Raw genomic sequence first — 14,087 nt, 5'->3', positions numbered from 1 at the left:
AACCAGGCTTACTAAGGGGTATTGGGTTGCCCGGGTAACTAGGTTGAGGAGGTCAGATAGGGCAGTCGCTCCTTGTAAAATAATGGCACTCAGCTGCACCCTGTTAGACTGGAAGCCGGCCCCAACATAGTTGAGGGAAAAGGCTAGCGAGATGATGGTATTTGTACACATGTATACAATTTGTTACTGTTTTCTAGAGCGAGTGGACCAGAAGATACATTTGTGTGTCAATGTGGAATTTCATCTTTAAGATTAGGTTGAGAATATGGCATTTATAAAAGTTGCTCAGTTAAAATTAGACAACAAGAATGAATGTTAATTAATTTATTTAATTAATTAAAAGATAAATAACATTGAAACATCGTTAATTACACAATACATAGAACTTCTAAAACGGTTTCAATAAATAGACACAGTACATAGTTAAAAAATACAGACAGTTTTATGAAAACGTGACTTCTTCACACCTCTAGATGTTTATCTCACAAAAGCGGTTGAGCCATACCTACTAGTGTGTGGAAATGTACATGAACATTGTCTTAGTATGCGTAAGCTGCGGGATTGTTCGAAAGAGTTACCGCGGCCCTGGTACATAAAAGGTCCACGACGAAACACGACGGTTTTTAGTCAGTAAGAGTCTGACACTCCCTCACCGCTGCTAACCCACAGCGGGAGGGGTCATTTGAAAAAGCTCGGGAGCGCTCAGTAGTGGTCGAGTCGCCGAGTCATACAAACACAATGTGCATGTATATTTACACACACAAGTTTGGTTCACCCGCTTTTGTGAAATATAACATGTATAACTATAGGCTGTAGATTTACGGCAGTGTTAAGCCTTTCTTCGGACTTGAAGGTTTTGAACCTAAAATATTTTGAAAAATTTAGATTTTTTGTCTTAAAACAGCCTTACGTAGAAATAAAGCGAATATACATATTTACTTAATGATACGACGATAACATGAATATTTTAGTGAAATCTACACTGAATAATAAAGGAACTAAAGGTAAAAAATAACTTTACAATCTTCATACATGAATCATTATCTGCCTAGACTTTTCCCAACTACAGGGATCAGACTCCCTCTTAACTAACCGCAATAATTTTCAAAGGTCTACAAAGAACTAGAATATAAAACTACAAGATCCAACAACTTTCGAAGGTATACAGTTAAAGACTACGAGAAAAATCTAAATCTAATTAAGGTGCAAGACAATTTGAACTTTAAGTTAATGAAAATAAAAATGATTATTCAGTAATAGTTCCACCTGTAGTGACTTCTGGCTTGGGAGGTTCAAATTCTGTATAGTCGTGTTCCACATACCTATGAAAAAAGTATAAAATTATACTTGGTAAAAAGTCCTGGTAGCTTAGCGTCAGTTGCACAAAACTCCATTAAAAATGCTTCTTTAAATCTATTGCTGACTCTTCTTTCTTTGTCAACCAGATAAAGTGTCAGCAATAGATTTAATGAAGCTTTAATTATAATGGAGCTTTGTGCAACCGACGGTTATTGGTTAAAGCACCTGCGTCTCAAGGATGAGTGTATGTGTTCGATTCTAGGTCAGGCAAGTAAGTAAGGACTGCGAGATTGTAAGAAAGAGTTACCGCAGCGCTGGTACATAAAGGGCTTAAGAAGGAACATGGTGGGTTTTAGTCAGTAAGAGTCTGACACTCACACTCCCTCACGCTGCACTCACAGTGGGAGGGGAAGGGGAATCATTTGATGATAAAAAAAGGTCAGGCATCAATATAATTTAGTAAGCATAAATTTAAGTGAAGGAAAACATCTTGAGGAAACCTGGACTTGTAAAAAGTCTGTAAACAAGAATCTGCCTAAGCAAGTGTGGTGATTAACGCTCATTCCTTCTCTGCATGAGAAGAGGCCACCCAAGGCCACCCAGTGGCTACCCAACTAAGACGTTTCTTCCTAGCAAAAACTCATAGGAAGTGGTAAAGGGCGGGTGTTTTTGAGGGCTGTCATGTTACATTTGCCATTTAATCCTCTTTCTAACCAACTTTAAAACAAAGGTCCTCAGTTTGACCTTGTACTTATATATGTTTGTGCGTTGGGCTGAACCGATTTTGATGCGGTTATCAGCATACTATGTATTTGTCAGACTTAAGGGAATGTTCCAGGTACATTATTGAAGGTTTTATTCTTTTATAAAAATAAGTTTTGAATGTCAATAAACCAACTTACTTCTCAAGCGGAGGGCAGAGGAAGTGACGTATGTTTCTAGGCATCACCATTTCAGCTTGTAACTTGCAGACTTCCTTGATGAACTCCTCGAAATCTGCCATTATCTCCTTGTCTACCGGACCGCCTATACCCGGGACGGCATACACCATGGTGATCTAAGATTTAATTAATAATTCATCACTTATTAATAACTTAAGTATCGATAAATTGTAACGAGAAAAATGTGTGTCTATCACCAGTCAGTCCTCATTATTATCCCTAAATATGAGAGTTGCTACCTAGACGCTACCCTCGTGGTTTTGAAATAAATCATCTTTGAGAGGAGACCAGCCAGTCTGACATCAGCTTTGCCGATCACTTTATCCAGTAAGAAGAAACTGCGCAAACCCAATTGTTACCTTCCGGTATTTAATTTAGAACCAGAAGAATATCAGTGGATGATATAAATTCTAGAAGGGTGGTCGTACTGCCACTGAATATTGCGAGAACCATACACCATGTTCGTTTGAACACATACTCAAGAGTTTACTAAAAACTTAAAGGTCTTACCTCAGGTATAGGGGTTTCTTCCTCCTCAATCTCTTCAACCTCTGGAACTATGATCTCCATGTTATCATCCAGGAACTGCTCCAATATATCTCTGATCATCGCTACTTCCTCCGGCTTGGCCTGACAAAAAATATATTTGGATTACACACAATGAAATTTTTGACAGGTATGTTTTATGCTGAAGATTTCAATATCACCCATATTGATACCCGTTTCTAATATCCCCATTTTGACCTTCCGATATCACCACTTCGGCATACTCTGTGACATCCCCATTTTGAACAACCTATTGTACCTCCCCGATTTGATTCCCCATATTGACCTCCTCATTTCGTCTTCTAGGACCTCTGCTGGAGGTCAAAATGTAGTCCTTCATACTTGATCAACTTTTTGCCGACGGTGCGAGTGATTCTTATTTTGTAGCCTAATTGACGATTCCTAGACGATAATCATCATCACAATACGTAAGTGAGTTTGTCATAAGACGAGTCGTAGATCTTAATTTACCTTCTTCTTCTTCAGATCAGGATCAGGTAATATAGCAATTTGTTCATCGATGTAGTCCATAATTTCTTTCTCTATAGTTTGGACAATAAACTCTCCACTGGTAGTCGACATTTGACGCCCAGCCACCATTCCTAGAATCAAATTAAACTAAGTTAACATTTGAAAGAAAATAACGTGTCAAAAATAGATGCGAGAGTTTTTCAAAGAATTATCAAAATACTTGTGTAGAAAGAAGTGCTTATTAATATATTTATATATTAATATATTATCTTGAAATGTAACATAGGATTTAGATTTACGCGATTTATACGTAAGAAGGATGGAAAATGTTAAACCATTTACCGATCATTCCAAATATTCTATTTGTTGTTTTGCTTAGTGGAGATATAATTTTGACATGAGCCCTGCATATAGAAGTAATGTTAGGTAAATCTAGCAAGCAAATCAACACATAGATTGAATATTGGACACAGCCGTTAACGTATCGATACAATGATTTATAATCCTTATGAAATATGATGAAAACAAATAAACTTATCATTACTTTTAAAGGAGAGGGAATAAATAGGGAAAGGTTGTTATGAATAATTTTACATCGACTCAAATACACATCAAAATACTCGAAATAGAATTTCTTTCCCAATCAACATTGAACCTTATTCTTTAGAAGAAGTATTATAGATTTAGGTACCCTGATGTCTTGGTGACTGCAGCTATTAGCCAATAATAGCTTTTGTTAAATACTAAATAGAGGATTATTGTTCTAACCAAGATCATAATTGGCAGTCTTGAACTTATCCACAATAGTTGCTATTTCTGAGAACGTTTGCTCCAAATCTTCCAAGCGTTGTTCACGGTATTCATATGTCTAGGATAGGAATAATAGGATAAGGATTAGGATTATGTATTAGGAACATCATTTACAGTAGCGATTTGAAAATTCTTTCACTTATAACATTCACTCATCATTTGCTAAGACTTTTCCATGGGTATTCCATGCATAGAAACTCTATGGCTTTTATCGATAAATGGGTTACCTAACAATGAAAAAAAAAATCCAAATTGTTTCAGTAGTTAGGGATTCGTGGTCGGGTTAAAACCTACTTAAATGTGGCCCTACAAGTACTTTTACAGATTACCACAATTCCTTATACCACTTTACCTATAGAACCTATAGTTTTCAAGTTTATCACATTCGAGAGGTCCAGAGTCCACCAAATCGGACTAGAGGGGAGAAATCTTTGGGTAACCAATGTGTGTATAACGAAATTCTACTACCTAGTTGTTCAAAAACTTCTCCGCTCCGCTTTGGTGGAGCCTAATGCAATGTAGAACTTTAACTAGAGGTATAAAATCGTCTGATGATAGTATTTATACTTTGCATAAGAACAGGGCCAGTTTCTCCGACTTGGTAACCATAGCAACTTCTTCTCCATCTTCCGGTGTTTTCCCTGGTTCAGCCACGAACAGTTCTTCAGCCTCAGCCTCATCTCTTGGTTCCCCTGCATTCGGTACCTTGGTTATGACCCGGGTTTTATTTATACTCTTATTTCTCTATGTGTATGAGGGATTTAAGGTAAATAGGCATGATAACAGAGTAACTCTTTGATTTTGATTAGTCTGTCTTTTAGGTTAAATTAGCTAACAATTATGGATTGATACTAATATTTTTTACTGTCATTATGCCTATTACATTATTATGTAAGGCTACGTGTACTTAGGTAATTGGTTAAAATACCGCTAGAATGACTATTACTAATACTATTTTTACCCGACTGCCAAAGAAGGAGGGTAATGTTTTTCGAGTGTATGTAAGTATGTAAGTATGTATGTATGTCTGTTCCTTTGTGACCTCCTGTAGCCTAAACGGCTTGATGGATTTTGAAGTATGAGGTATCGTTAGATTTGTCTTGATTACGGGAGTGTCATAGGATACATTTTATCCTAAAAGTCCCACGGGATATTTTTTCTAAATTTCCCTTTAAAAAAATATGTATGCGGTATCATTAGATTCATTTCAAGCACGGGAGTAATTAATATAGGATACGTTTTTTCTCAAAATTCCCACGGGAACATGTTAATTCTGCGTCAACGCAAAGCAACTCATGCGTTAGCAAGCAAAAAGCGATTCTTTTGGCGATACAATCACGTCGTCTTGATCAAATGCATGAACGTCGTCTTGATCGTCTTGAACGTCGCATTGGCGGTAAATTTATGTTGCGGAGTAACATCACTCGTAATCTAAAGCCAAATGTCGTCGAAATAATTTAAAATGGTACTTACATATACATAGTCTTCTACATCTACAACATTTTCGTTAAATAAAACAGCTAAAAGTTATAAATAAAGAATTATTATTAAAAACAAAATACCCGACTGCACACTAAAAAGAGTAAAACAAGCCCCACAATAATATTGATCAATACAACTTTACTGAATATAATTTATAAATATTGATGGAAAGCATCGCAGGCGGGGACCACCTTGACCGCCACCAACGAAAATTCTGCTAAATGGTGCACAACCCAAATGACTATAAATGAGCCTCTGTTGGTCCCCGCCTGCGATGCTTTCCATCAATATTTATAAATTATATTCAGTAAAGTTGTATTGATCAATATTATTGTGGGGCTTGTTTTACTCTTTTTTTAGTGTGCAGTCGGGTATTTTGTTTTTTTAATAATAATTCTTTTTACATGGTATGGTTGATATAGTACTACTTATACGAAATACTTTTCCATGAATACCATTCATATTACTACAACTAATTCCAACATGACAAAATACATATTAATAACGACTTATCTACCTACAATCAGCTTACTTTAAACTGTAAACCCAGACACCATTAAAGCGGAGCGGAGAAGATTTAAAAATTAAAAAAAGCAATAGAATTTCTCAACTCAGGGATACTAAGTACCTACTGTTGTATAAAAATTTATCTCTGCTTTAGAAGAGTCTGGCCGTCTTGGCTATGTTTACATACAGCTATTTTACTTATGCTTACTTATTATTCATTCTCAAGCTTTTACAGACGAATTTTACTTTTACATAATATAGTGACCAACTTTACATTTCCAACTTAAACTAATTAATATACACTATACAGAAAACTCAAGAACTTGTATTAAACCTAAATACGAATTCAAGATACTCCAAAAGTGGTTTTAATAACAACAAAAAATAGTGTTGTCACAAATTGCAGATTTTAGGGGTTATAAATTAATTAAAATAGTTAAACAATTCAAGTAAATTATGTACTTATTCTACTAGTACTATATACTAAAGATTGTAAGGAAGTATGTTTGTTACCCTTTCCCGCTAAAACTAGTAGATGGATTTTGATAAAACTTGGCAATAACTTAGTTTATATTGAGGCCCATTACCATATACCTAGCCTTTTCACAACAGCTATGTTGGGGTCGGCTCCCAGACTAACCGCATGCATTGAGATCTAGCATTGAGATACAGCCTATCTGACCTCCTCAACCCTGTTACCCAGGCAAGTTTAAACAGAAAAGGAAAGAAGTTAAAAATTCTGCAATTTTGCGACAGCTCTAAATTAAAAAAAAATGTTCAACCGTATATTTCTAATTTGACGGGTTGATCTTCTTCGTCAAAGACCAATATTTCTATAGATTTTTGATGTCCTTCGTCTTCTTTTCTTTCAGCAGCTGGCGTTTCTAGTAACACATTGATATTTTCAGAATCGAGAATTTTCTAGTTTTTTTTTTTTTAAGTATCACGTTTCCACACCTCTCGATCCTTAGAGCGCTCCCACTAGTCAGGGTTGTAGGCGTCCAGATCGTCATGCCATCTCTTCCGGGGCCTACCACGTCTGCGGTAGCCATCCTGTGGTATCCACTGAGCAACACCATTGGCCCACCTGTCTTGATGCATTCGGCTGACGTGCCCAGCCCAGTCCCATTTTAATTTTGCCGTTTTTTGGCCCACATCGAAGATTCCTGTTTTGGAGCGTATGACGGTATTGCGTACTCGGTCCATCCGCTTGATACCTAAAATACTACGCTCCATTGCTCTTTGGCAAACCTTGAGCTTGGACTTCTGAGCACTCTAAGGATCGAGAGGTGTGGAAACAAAATGGGGAGGCCTTTGCCTAGCAGTGGGACGATAAGGGCTAAGAAAAAAATAAAAATAAATAAAAGTATCACGTTCTTTATACATAGATCTATCTGAATAAAACATTTTTGTCACCAAGCAAAACTCGCATTCACATGAATTCTTCACTTTTTTTGGTAGGTGAGATATTATTACCAGAATCTTACTGACTAAAACCTCTCCATGTTCCTTTTGGAACCCTTCATGTACCACAGCCACGGTAACCCGTGCGAGCAATTCCAAAATCCAGGATTTTTTCTCTTTATAAGACTCAAATATTGGTCATCTTTTGACACCCTAATAGAATTGACTTCAATTATAGTTTTACAAAGATCTACTTCATTCTCAATACCAATATTTTAATTATAAATAATTCTGTTTCCTCCATAAGAAATAAAATATCATGTTTGTAGAACTCACCTGGTGGTCCATAGCCAAAATCTTGCATTTTAGTAGCACTGAGCTGCTTCAGTTTTTTCTGAAAAGATAAAGAATAAATTATTTAGCAATTTGGACGCTTTCATTGCCCAGTCACGGGAGTCTAACACTCGCAACTAACATCATGTTTCTATATCCCACAAAGCTATTTCGGCTCAACCCAGGACTCGAACCCGGGAACCTCTGTGTATACGGCAGACATGCTTGCGAACACCGAGACATACGGGGCAGCTAACTCTACAACAACTCTTTACTGATTTATCAAACCCAACTTAGTACACAAAACATCACATATAATTTTGTACAATGTACTAAAGATATGTATATTATTCAAACTAACATCAACTTCTTCATCTGGTGCAGGTCTCCCTGAAAATGCAACAAATAATAACGTAATATCTTCTAAAGAAAATTATCAAGCAAGAAAATTTTACAAAGGTCCAACAGGCCCGTTTAGAAACCAAAAGATGTCTATATTCAGCCGTATTTCTCACTTGGATAAATCAACCAGCTATTTTTTTAGTTATTTCACCCTACCCTATGTATTTTTTTTTTATTTTTTTTCTTTAAATTCTACTAAGGTTGCAAGTGGTAGCTCAACTAATGGCAGCTGGTAGAAACCAGGTAGCAACTCTTCAAATGATTCGAGAGATAGGGGGTTATGACGGAAATTCCGATAAGTATACATAATTTTGTTCACGAACTTATGCTAGCAAAAAATAAACAAGTAAACCTATTCTCTCTCTCATATAGTTATCCCTCTCGGCTTCTCGTATACGCTCTATAGAAGCCGACCTCTCAATCTTCCCGATAGTAGGTAACGTCAGTTTGACACTCAGTCTGGCAGTGCGAGCCACGTGGTCGTCTATTAAGGCTAGTCGTTGAACATCCTGGTCTTCCCAATACTCATCGTCTTCTTCATCATCATCGGAGTCCACCTGTTTTTGGAAGGTAAGGATTTGGTGATCGGTTAATAAGGAATGAGGAGGGTTGGAGAATATGTGATCTAGTACATAATAGTTATCGGCACGAATCTTGAGCTCTGACCTACATCTGCGCAGAAGTGATTTATTAGCAAAGAACCAATCCCGAGTGACGGCTATGACGCGATGCGCTGCGGGCCAATCACCGCTTTAGCCCGCCCCCGCGCCTCACTTCATACCACAAAAGGGACCCAATAAATTACTTCTGCGCAGGTGAAGGTCAGAGCTCAAGATTCGTGTCGATAACTATACTGGAGTCCTTAAAATGATGATCTATTCTATAAAATTAACTAAGGCGCTTTACAAGTTGAGCAACTTTACTTTTACTAACTTTATTTTTCGAAAATATGACTTTAGCTAGATAATTTACTGGTAAATAAAAATAGCAAGTTTGAAGACTTACTTTAATCATTCTTGCAGGATCAGCCTAACAAGAAATGAAAAAATAATATGTATAAGAAAACGACCTAACAACTTATTCATTGCTAAAACCGTGAAAGGGGTATTAAAAAGTTACAGCCTATTTATCGTCCCACTGCTGGGCTGCGGCCTCCTCTCACACGGAGAAGGATTGAGCGTTAATCACTACGCTTGCTCAATGCGAGTTGGTGATTTTTGAAAACTGAGTATTGCAAAAAAAAATATAAAATTACTGACTTTAATGTATTATGTATTTATATCACAATCTACGTCAATTAGCTTTGCTAGTCTGAAGTAGGTTACTAGTAACTGCAAAACAGGTAAGTTTTAAGATAAAACACTACTGCACGTGTTTTAGGCATCAAATGGCTGTCTTCAGAGCGGCAAACTTATTTGACGGGAGCTGTGCAATTGTATGCATCTAGTCGTTGAGACATTTTTGTTCGGGATATCAATTTTTCACAAAAAAACAGGATTAAATATGGGATGGTATAGGTATGGACAATATAACATAGGAAATGGAAAAGGGTGTAGGTAACTTGTATAAGAGTGGATATCATCATAATAATTTATTGGATCCTCGTCATCCTCCTGCCTTTTATCATATGCCTAGCCTTTTCCCAACTATGTTGGGGTCGGCTTCCAGTCTAACAGGATGCAGCTGAGTACCAGTGTTTTACAAGGAGCGACTCCTATCTGACCTCCTCAACCCAGTTACCCGGGCAACCCTTGGTAGGTCCTAACTTTTATTTTCTTGGTAGTTAATATGTTATTACTCACCGCTTCTTGATCTTCTCCATCATCTTGAACTAACTCCATGACAGGAATGGCAGGTGCAGCACCTAAAACAACGAACAATTTTTGTCTTCTTAACTGTTAGCTTTTCATAATACGGTTATTTATTTAGAATTATTGTTTACTAGCTTCCGCGCGCGGCTTCGCCCACGTAGAGTTCGGTTATATCGCGTTTTCAAGAGAACTCTTCAAAAGTCCGGGATAAAAACTATCCTAATTTCTTTCTCAAGGTCAACTCTATCTTTGTACCAAATTTTATTAAAATCATTTCAGTGGTTTAGACGTGAAAGCGTAACAGACAGACAAACAGAAAGAGTTACTTTCGCATTTATAATAAGTATTAGTAGAAATAAAGCTCTTACCTTCTCTATACCCATTATGGTACTGAACATCCTTGGAAGCGTCCACTTGTGCGAGGAACCTGTACATCTTCAGGAAGTCCTCCATTGGTATAGCTGCTGAACCACCATCAGGCTCCTTGGTTAGAGACTCGCACAGAAGAATCATGGTGTGAGTTAGACACTGGAGAAGAAGACGAAAAATTAGGGAACAAGGAAACTAGTTGGAAGTTTTATAATTCACTCGGTTTCTCAATACTTCGTGAACTTCTGGACGATGATACTAAATACATCTCTGTACATAAGCTAGTTTTGGCAATTATGTTTCGTTTTTCAGGCGAGCTTAACTGACATACGAATATTTATCTCATGTCTAAGGAGACATCAAAAACCTACAGAGGAAGCCTTTGTCTACATTACGTACAACGAAATTTCATTTGAATCAGTCCATCGGACTTTCCAGAAAAGCGTTACGCAAAGATTTAGTTGTTTCATCCAATGCTGAGGTTATTATCGCATTCTCTCTTCTAAGAAGTAACTGAACCTATACAGGAGAAACCACGCGCAATGGCTAGCAAACAATAAAGTATACCTGCCGAGGCTGCGGGATACTTCGCGCGAGTAACCGCGGCCCTGGTACGGATAAAAGGTCTAAGAAGGAACATGGTGGGTTTTAGTCCGTAAGAGTCTGCACCCAGCGGGAGCCATCATTTGATGATTTCCCATAAAAAAGACGACTCCAACATACCTTAGTCAACATCCCACCAGCGACCGCCAAGAAATGTAACAAAGGCACTGAATCCTGTCGCAGGTACACCTCACAGAGACACAGGATCCTCTTCAGCTCCATGTGGTCTAAGCAGAACCCTTGCCAGGCGCGCTTCACGACCGCTGTGGGCACATCTGTCATGCCATACATCTGGGAAAGAAGGAGAAAGAAGGAGACTTGATGAATTTGACGGCCGATTTCAATATTATATCTATTTGTTAATCTGATAACTAGAGATAGAATTTTGACATTGGCTTCTTACAAGTTATGTTAAATTCCTGTATCTTGTAAGTGAAACAATATTAATGGAATATAGGGAACAGCCGTAAGTTGCAAGTCATTTACAAAACCGGTTAAATGCGAGATGGACAAAATTACGTTTGTTTTATGGGCCAATATGAATTAATTTAATAGTCCTCACACTGTGAATAACTAGTATTAGAAAGTACATAAATAAGATGTACTTTAATCTCCCCAACGGGGCCCAGTAGGGCCAAGGCCTGTCGGGGCTGCGGATTGTTCGAAAGAGATACCACGGCCCTGGTACATAAAAGGCCCACGACGGAACACGACGGTTTTAGGTGTACTTTATTTTGCACTTCCTTATGTACTTCTTTCTGTACTCCTATATGTACTGACCTTATGTACTCGCCTTATTTGACACATTTTATATGAAGCCTGGGTATGTCAAAATCAAAAAACAACCGATAAATCGGTTAATGTAATCCTCAGATGGAAGACGAGATTACCTGATTAGCCAAGACCTTCAAGCAGCCTCGAGTCAGTCCCCCTTCAGTGCTGTAGATAGGATACTCCAGTCTAAGCTTCACGGGCGGAGCTCGGTGCTCAGCCAATGCTCTGAAGTACTCAAACGACCAGCGTAGAAGATCGTACGGTTGAGTTTTTATCGCCGCTGTTGAAGAATAGGTATGGTAAATTATATAAATAAATAGCAAGTATCAACTTTTTCCGCTATGTAGCTCATCCCTTCTTAACTTATATCATCTGAGCAGCTTCAAATGATGACTGATGTAGTTACAAAGTGGCTACTGCTGATGTGCCTAAGATTGAAATACGAAACTAACAATAACGATTGTACAGGAATTTTTAAAAGCTTCAGGCAAAGTAGAATCAATTTTACCGAACTTGTCCATACTATGTTCAGCTTCGTTATGAGTGCGAAGGAAAAGTATGTGGACGGCTATAATCCACAAGAAAGAAAAAAAATAAGTTTTGTTGCACGTGTAAAGACGCATATAGGTACACATGGACAATATAAATATAATAGAAAAATAATGCGCAATACGGCTCTCACTCAGCATAACGCTGCGACCCGAAACGAGACAGAGTCCCAGCGCTGGTTTTCAGCGACAGCCGAAATAACAGGACACAACTTACCTTTACAATATCTCTTGAGGATATAAGGAAATTTCGGAGGTATTACAATCTGCTGGGAGCAGTACATCTGCTCTATAAGCTCCGGCATGATGAGGTGGCTTCAGTGGCTACTGGAAACAAACAAAGAAATATCATCATCTGCCTAGCCTTTTTCCAACTTTGGAGTCGGCTTCTAGTTTAACAGGATGCAGCTGAGTACCAGTGTGCCACAAGGAGCGACTGCCCTATCTGACCTCCTCAGCCCAGTTACCCAGGCAACCCGATATATTAAAAAAAATTATGTACTATAGTAGGTACAGTAAACTGCACATCAGTGGTAACTGTCATGCACCTTAACTCAATAGTAATAAGTACGATTTTCCTATAAAACTGTTACCACTGACCTGAAGTTGACTGTACTAGCTTCTGCCAGCGGTTTCACCCGCGTCCCGTGGGAACTACGTGGGTGGTCCCATAATGAATGTACTATTATGTACTCTCTTATTCTCTCTTATGCACTCTCCTATGTTCTCTCTTATGTATCCCTTATGTACTCTCTTATATACCCTCTTATCTAATCCTGTTATGAACTCTCATATGTACTCTCTTATATACTATCTTATTTACTTTCTTATGTACTCTCTTATCACTCTCGTATGTAGGTACTCTCTTATTTTTAAACTTAAAAAATAAATAATGCACAACTTAAACATGAGTCCGCTCCTTTATAAACATAAGTTCAAACTTGGTATCATAGATGGCGTTACTAGTACCTATTGGCACAGTTTGCATACATGTTTTTATTCTCTCCACTCCCGAAAATGCATGAAACCAAAGAGAAAAAGCTAGTGTAGTATATAAATTAGCAGTCACAACTGTAAAAACAATACTACTGATCTTTAGGTTTAATTACTCGTTTAAAACAATTTATCATAGAGGGAAATTATCGCCTCTAATAAGTGCAAAGTTACACTGCTATCCTAGCAATCGGTTAAACATTGGTTTCACAATTTCTACAATTGAATTACCTTACACCTATTTCTTAAGTAAAGTACTGAACTTATAATAAATTTCTACATTAAATTTATTTTATTAGGTACTCACATTTTGTAATAGCTATTCTACGTACTCCACTTACACAACTAATCTCACACTTTAATAGATATGTTCTTCGTGCGTGCAATATGCTTAGAAAAACGTGCAATACAGTGCGTGCTATTTACGCTTGTAGCATAATTTTAACAATAAAATTATTCTGTTATTCCTTAAAACTTTTATAAACTACTCTAAACAATTAATAACATTAAAGATCACTCACGCTATTTTCTTTTATAGATATTACGAATAATTTACAGTAAAAAAACTCACCACTTCAAAATATACAATACTGCTGTTGTTATCCCGTTGCTATGGCAACCGTCATGTGTCTCAAATCATGATTTTGACAATATGGTCACGTTGCCATTGGCGACTTGGCGACCAAGACATATTGTGATTAGAAAAATTACTTAAAGATTGGATTTATATTATTATAAGTACCTAGAGTAGGAATACCTACTAAACTAACCTAACAAAAAATGCTTATTGTACT

General features: G+C 37.4%; 1 protein-coding gene across 3 annotated transcripts; it reads right to left on the bottom strand.

The window, feature by feature from the left end:
- Positions 1 to 368: 368 nt before the first annotated feature.
- LOC110382775 (uncharacterized) lies at positions 369 to 13,875 on the bottom strand. 3 transcript variants are annotated; one of them, XM_064042742.1, is made up of 18 exons: positions 13,815 to 13,875; positions 12,518 to 12,627; positions 11,869 to 12,032; positions 11,099 to 11,269; positions 10,375 to 10,534; positions 9,998 to 10,059; positions 9,201 to 9,224; positions 8,548 to 8,752; positions 8,155 to 8,183; positions 7,797 to 7,854; positions 6,839 to 6,940; positions 4,635 to 4,759; positions 4,026 to 4,125; positions 3,258 to 3,388; positions 2,751 to 2,870; positions 2,202 to 2,356; positions 1,267 to 1,322; positions 369 to 862 (listed from the first exon to the last, which is right to left on the bottom strand). In XM_064042742.1, the coding sequence occupies exons 2-18, from the start codon at positions 12,603 to 12,605 to the stop codon at positions 819 to 821; spliced, it is 1,794 nt and encodes a 597-aa protein (XP_063898812.1). In that variant the 5' UTR covers positions 12,606 to 12,627; positions 13,815 to 13,875; the 3' UTR covers positions 369 to 818. The 3 variants fall into 3 exon arrangements, with proteins under 3 accessions (XP_063898812.1, XP_063898814.1, XP_063898813.1); XM_064042744.1 differs by lacking the exons at positions 4,026 to 4,125; positions 4,635 to 4,759; positions 6,839 to 6,940; XM_064042743.1 differs by lacking the exons at positions 8,155 to 8,183; positions 8,548 to 8,752; positions 9,201 to 9,224.
- Positions 13,876 to 14,087: the final 212 nt, after the last annotated feature.

Source organism: Helicoverpa armigera, chromosome 29 (assembly GCF_030705265.1).
Source record: "Helicoverpa armigera isolate CAAS_96S chromosome 29, ASM3070526v1, whole genome shotgun sequence".
NCBI lineage: Eukaryota > Metazoa > Arthropoda > Insecta > Lepidoptera > Noctuidae > Helicoverpa > Helicoverpa armigera.
Note: the sequence above shows the minus strand (reverse complement) of the source record. Positions and strands in the feature narration are given on the sequence as shown.

What these genes read in the sequence shown, in the direction of transcription:
- LOC110382775 (XM_064042742.1), bottom strand. Translation starts at nt 12,605, where the DNA reads ATGCCGGAGCTTATAGAGCAGATGTACTGCTCCCAGCAGATTGTAATA. An exon ending in CACCAGATGAAGAAGTTGAT is followed by an intron (nt 7,855 to 8,154) that starts GTTAGTTTGAAT and finishes TTATCTTTTCAG; the next exon opens with AAAAAACTGAAGCAGCTCAG. An exon ending in TTTTGGCTATGGACCACCAG is followed by an intron (nt 6,941 to 7,796) that starts GTGAGTTCTACA and finishes ATGTGTTACTAG; the next exon opens with AAACGCCAGCTGCTGAAAGA.